General features: G+C 49.4%; 1 protein-coding gene across 1 annotated transcript in view; it reads left to right on the plus strand.

Annotated features, from left to right (window-relative positions):
• The window catches only part of tunar (TCL1 upstream neural differentiation-associated RNA), a 29,534-nt gene extending 23,745 nt beyond the window's left edge, over positions 1 to 5,789 (plus strand). The window contains exon 2 of the mRNA XM_086004191.1: positions 3,498 to 5,789. Coding sequence (XP_085860317.1) covers positions 3,538 to 3,684 — 147 coding nt within the window. The 5' untranslated portion in view covers positions 3,498 to 3,537 and the 3' untranslated portion in view covers positions 3,685 to 5,789. The remainder of the gene's footprint in view (positions 1 to 3,497) is intronic.
• Positions 5,790 to 6,000: the final 211 nt, after the last annotated feature.

The following is a 6,000-nucleotide window of genomic DNA, read 5'->3' on the forward strand; positions in this document are numbered from 1 at the left end:
ATCCTCTCAATCATGATAACATCTTTTCTACACTTTCAATATCCGTTTTGTAGCATGGAGACCAGACCTGCGCACAGTACTCCAAGTGTGGTCTGACAAAGGTTCTAACATTAACCCCCTGCTTTTGTGTTCTATTCCTGTAGAAATGAACCCCAGCACTTTGGACTCAATTATCTGGTACTCAAAACGGTTTGCGGGGAGCGAGGAGTTAAAGCTTTGGCAGCATTGAGAGTTTGGGCACAAATAGCCCTATGTAGCAGGGAGCAGCACCTCAGCCGTCTCACAGTGGCCGTGGGAGGAAAGTGGGAGTGAGGAAAGGACAAGTAAAGGAAGGAAAGACAGAGCATGTTCCAAATTTTCTGAGGGAACTGGGAGCATCTCAAAACAGACCAAAAGTGGATAAATAAACCCACGGCCTTTCTGGGAAACATGGAAGGCTGTGGTAGCACGGCAGTTAGATTTCTGTGTTCTGACAATATTCGGGTTTTTGGCATTTATAATTTCCCATACAGCGGGAGTCAGCTTGACACATAAAGAAAGACTTGCATTTATATAGCGCCTTTCATGGCCACCGGACATCTCAAAGCACTTTACAGCCAATGAAGTACTTTTTGAAGTGGAGTCACTGTTGTAAAGTAGGAAATGTGGCAGCCAATCTGCGCACAGCAAGCTCCCACAAACAGTAATGTGATAATGACCAGATAATCTGTTTTTGTTATGTTGATTGAGGGATAAATATTGGCCCAGGACACCAGGGAGAACTCCCCTGCTCTTCTTCAAAATAATGCCATGGGATCTTTTACGTCCACCAGAGAGAGCAGACAGGGTCTCGGTTTAACGTCTCATCTGAAAGTCAGCACCTCTGACAGTGCAGCACTCCCTCAGTGCAGCACTGGAGCGTCAGCCTAGCTTCCTGTGCTCAAGTCCCTGGAGTGGGGGCTATGAACCCACAACCTTCTGACTCAGAGGCGAGGGCGCTACCAACTGAGCCACAGCTGACAGCTGTCATGTCAACAAGTACCTGCTCTTGATCCACTCCAGAACGCCCTCTGATCCATGGCTTCAGACCTTGTGAATCAATGTCCTTTTCACAAGATGCAGTGATTCCTGGTCCTGCCCCACAAGTGGAAACATTTTCTCTACGTCTACCCTATCAAACCCTTTCATCATCTTAGCGAGCTTTAACAGGTCACCTCTGAGCCTTCCCTATTCTAGGAAAAGAGTCCCAGCATGTTCAGCCTTTCCTGATAGCTATCACCTCTCAGTTCTGGTATCATCCTTGTAAATCATTTTTGCACCTTCTCCAGTGCCTCTATACTCCAATGTGTGGTATTCATTTGAGAATGTATGATATTAATTCTACAATATATGGTTTCATTTTAGACTGTTTAGATTTTCAACCTAGAATATAACATTTTAATTCTAGAATGTTTTTATTCTAGAAAGCCTGTTCTTAATTCTAGAACACACGGAGTTTGTTCTAGAATGTGTGGGTTTTATTCAAGAATATGTGCATTCCCCACTCCAATGCTCAGCATCTGATTCAAATTTTTGTGTAAGCTTTTGTGCTATCTCAATCAAGAACAGACTTGCCTTAGAGGGAGTGCAACGAAGGTTCACCAGACTGATTCCTGGGATGGGGGGATTGTCCTATGAGGAGAGATTGAGTAGACTAGGCCTATATTCTCTAGAGTTTAGAAGAATGAGAGGTGATCTCATTGAAACATACAAAATTCTTAAGGGGCTTGACGGTTAACGCTGAGAAAATGTTTCCCCTGGCTGGGAAATCTAGAGCACGGAGTCACAGTCTCAGAATAAGGGGTCAGCCATTTAGAACTGAGATGAGGATAAATGTCTTCACTCAGAGGATTGTGACTCATTGGAATTCTCTACCCCAGAGAGCTGTAGATGCTCAATCAATGAGTATATTCAAGACAGAGGTCGATAGATTTTTGGAAACGAAGGGAATCAAGGAATATGGGGATAGGGCGGGAAGGTGGAGTTGAGGTAGAAGATCAGCCATGATCTTATTGAATGGCGGAGCAGGCTCGAAGGGCCAAAGGGCCTACTCTGCTCCCATTTCTTATGTTCTTACATTCTTATGATCTAATTGAATGGCTCGAGGGGCTGAATGGCCTGTTCCAATGTTCCTTTAAATATCTGACCTCGGATATTCAGGCGTCTAGGGCGGCCACCTAAAACAAGCGTTCGGCCCCTTGCATTTGCTAATGAGCAGCCTGTCTGGTTTATACCCGCTCAGGTTTTCCGGCCATGGCTGCGGCCTAGCAAGTGGCCGCTACCTAGAAAAGTAGGTAAACTTTGAAGGGTTGACATGGAGCCAGGAGGAGCAAGAGTGCACCTGCCAGCTCCAGAGTACCCAAAAGGACTGGTGGCTGCTCGCGATCAGACCCCCTCGCATTGCTCTCTTTCCCCCCCCCCCACTCCCACCCGCCCCTGAGACTTACCACAGGGCCGCTGCCATCGAGGAAAGAGGCCTGAAATTCATCTCCCGATACCGGATGAGCAGCTTTCGGAGATGTGACAGGTGCCAGTTGCTCGCCGAAAATGGGCCTTGGGCAGTTGGGGCGCACTCTACCTATACAGGTGTCAGCCATGGCTCTCACCTCTCAGTCAGAAGGTCATGGGTTTCAAGTCCCACTGCAGAAATTTTGGCACCACAATACAGGCTGACACTCCCAGTGTAGTACTGAGGGAGTGCTGCACTATCGGAGGCGCTATCTTTTGGATTCGCTATTAAGCCGAAGCTCCGTCTGCTCCCTCAGGTGGATGTAAAAGATCCTACGGCCACTATTTTGAAGAAGAGCAGGGGAGTTCTCCCCCATGTCCTGTCCAGTATTTATCCCTCAACCAATATCGCTAAAACAGACGATCAGGTCATTATCACATTGCTGTTTGTGCGAGCTTGCTGTGCACGCACTGGCTGCCACGTTTCCTAGATTGCAACAGTGACTATCCTTCAGATTAGTACTATAGTGGCTGTAAAGCGCTTTGGGATGTCCTGAGGTTGTGAAAGGCGCTATAAAAATGCAAGTCTTTCTTTCTATGCAGAGCTGAATCTAGACCGAAATACGGGCTTAAACCAATGCCTTCAAGAGAGGGGGAGAAAAGCTGGACACCTTCTCAGTAATTGGTGATTGAGATAAAACTGACAGCCTGACTTTAGCCCAACAGACCTGATCCCATTCTCATGGAATCATACAGCACAGAAGGAGACCATTCGGCCCCTCGTGCCTGTGCCAGCTCTTTGAAAGAGTGATCCAATCAGTCCCACTCCCCCCTGCTCTTTCCCCTTAGCCCTGCAAATTTCTCCTTTTAAAGTATATATCTAATGCCCCTTTGAAAGTTACTAGTGAATCTGCTTCCACCACTCTTTCAGGCAGTGCATTCCAGATCATAACAACTCGCTGGGTAAACAAAAATCTCCTCATCTCTCCGCTGGGCCTTTTGCCAATCACCTTTGCTCTTTGTTCCTCCAGGTAGACCCAACGCTCAGCTTCAGAGAAACCTGCCAGGAAAATGGTAATCACTGCAGCCAATGAAGACAACGCATCGAACCAAGAAAGGGAAAGCAAGGAGGAGACCATTCTGGCCATTTTAGGCATCATCGGGACGATCCTCAACCTTATAGTCATCATCTTTGTGTATATTTATACAACACTGTAATCAGGGCCACTCACAACAGGCAATGGGGACCAACTGCGGTTGGGAGAGACTCTCAACGATGCTTTCAATGGGCTATCAATGTAAACTAGGGAAGTCCTGATGTCCTTGTCTATTCCAAGCAACTGAATTCTATAATTATTAGATAAGATGCCAACTGAGCACAAGGACTGTTTTGGGGCACAGGTCCTCTGCGTAGGAGACCCCATTGAATGCCAGCCATGAGCTGGGGCAAGTCTGTGGGCCTTTTTTTAAGTACAGCACTGCAAGACTCGCATTGCTCCAAGTGTGAAGGATAACCAGGAACAGCGTTTGCCAACATCAGGCTGGTACTGTAATGAGGGAAGGGAGCATCCAGGTGTTTGGTTCCTGGCAGGGCAACATGGCTCTAAAGCTGTAATGCTGACCCATCAATGCTGACCTCCTGCCAGATACACACTGAGGAGCAAGGGGCTGATTTATCATTCATTCATCTCATTCCATTCCAGCACGATCATCTAATCTACAAATCTGGATTAAGTCCGGATCGATTGTCTCTAAGGCTACCTTGAAAACTCTGCATAAAAGGCTTTGTGAACTGCACCAGCGAAGTGTCTAAGGAAACGGACAACCTCGATAAAAAATTAATGAACCTGTCCACCAATCGAGGGGGACTTATAAAGGACATGGGCGCCACAGCGAATGGGCCCACTAGACTTCCGTCTGCACTCAATTCCAACATGGTTGGACTGATCCACTTCTGGACACACAATGGTTTCTCTCCCGTGGCCCAGCTAGAGTGAACTTCAGGATGTTCCGCCTTCCTCCTCCCAGTCAGGAGCCTCGATCTCGCTGATGGCATCTCAGCGGATCCACTGAGAACGGACCAGGTGTTGCGCTTCTCCGTCGTGTAACTTTGCTGCCTGTCCGCTCGCTCAGTAACTGCCTGGGATCGGCCTGCCCTCCCCTCCGACTACCCTGACATTGAGCTCCAACCCCTGGTGAATGCTGCGCAAAGCTGGTCCGTGACTGGACTGGGTCATGTGACCCCCTTCTCCCCCCAACATGTGGACTGGTCACGTGACTGGATGGGGTCATGTTGCCCCCCTCTCCCCCCCCAACATGTGGACTGGTCACGTGACTGGACTGGGTCATGTGACCCCAGACATGGACCATGCCTGTGACTGGACCCAGTCATGTGACACCTCCCCACCCCCAACAGGTACGTGTCACATGACTGGACCGGGTCATGTTTACCCCACCTCACCCATGGACCGGTCATGTGACTGGCCTGTGTCTCCCAGTTGTAACACGGCAATGTGAGATGAAATGGAAGCACATTTTATAAGGAACTTGACCTTCCCACTTTTACAGCCTGTATTTAATGTATAGAACCTTACATTTCCATTATGTAAGGATTTTGTTAAAAAAAAAGAGAAAGGGACATTGTTTTGAGTACTCACTTGATAGCTGCTGGAATTTAAAAAATATCTAATATTAAATCCTCTGCCTGACATCTTTGGAGACATTTAAACCTGTTCCGGTGAGTGACCTTTACCCTCTAACCTTCACCTTTGATGTAAAGGTGCTGAGCTCGTTCCTCGCTGTCCAGCAAGAGCAGTCACTGACCGTTTGGTTTTAACTTGGCTATAATCACAATGGGCTCCACTCTGGATTGTGACAATAATAACTTGCACATTTCTCCTGATTCCTTAGGGGGAAATTTAACATGGGGAGCAGGTGGGGGTTAATAGGCAAAAAATGGAAGTGTGTTGAGAAACCGGCTCCAACCCGCCGACTTCTGGCTGTTACTCAGGGGCCGGCAGTCTCTTAATGAGGCTCAAAGCCTCGGATTTAACCCGCTTTGCAGGTTCAACTGTGGCCGGCCCGGTTGCCTGGGCCTCGGGAATGCCGGCAGCTGCAGTGAGGCGAGGACAGCCGCGGGTAGCAATCCTTGTGGGCCAGGAGGAGCAGGAGTGCTTCCCCCCGGCCCCCCAAGCTCCCCCACCATCAGAACCCCGCCCCCCAAACAAACCACCCACCCCCGGGATTGGACCCCTCCTGCGTCAGGGCTCGGACCCCACCCCCGGGGTCAGGGATCGGACTCTCCCTGGGGTCAGGGATCGGAGCCTCCCTGGGGACAGGGATCGGACCCTCCCCGAGGACAGGGATCGGACCCTCCCTGGGGTCAAGGATCGGACCCTCCTTGGGGTCAGGGATCGGACCCTCCCTGGGGTCAAGGATCGGACCCTCCCTGGGGTCAGGGATCAGCATCCTCCCTGGGGTCAGGGATCAGCATCCTCCCTGGGGTCAGGGATCAGACCCTCCCTGAGATCAGGG

The sequence above is a fragment of the Somniosus microcephalus genome, chromosome 12 (genome assembly GCF_052327205.1).
Source record: "Somniosus microcephalus isolate GS21.2 chromosome 12, FLI_Smic_1.0, whole genome shotgun sequence".
Lineage (NCBI taxonomy): Eukaryota > Metazoa > Chordata > Chondrichthyes > Squaliformes > Somniosidae > Somniosus > Somniosus microcephalus.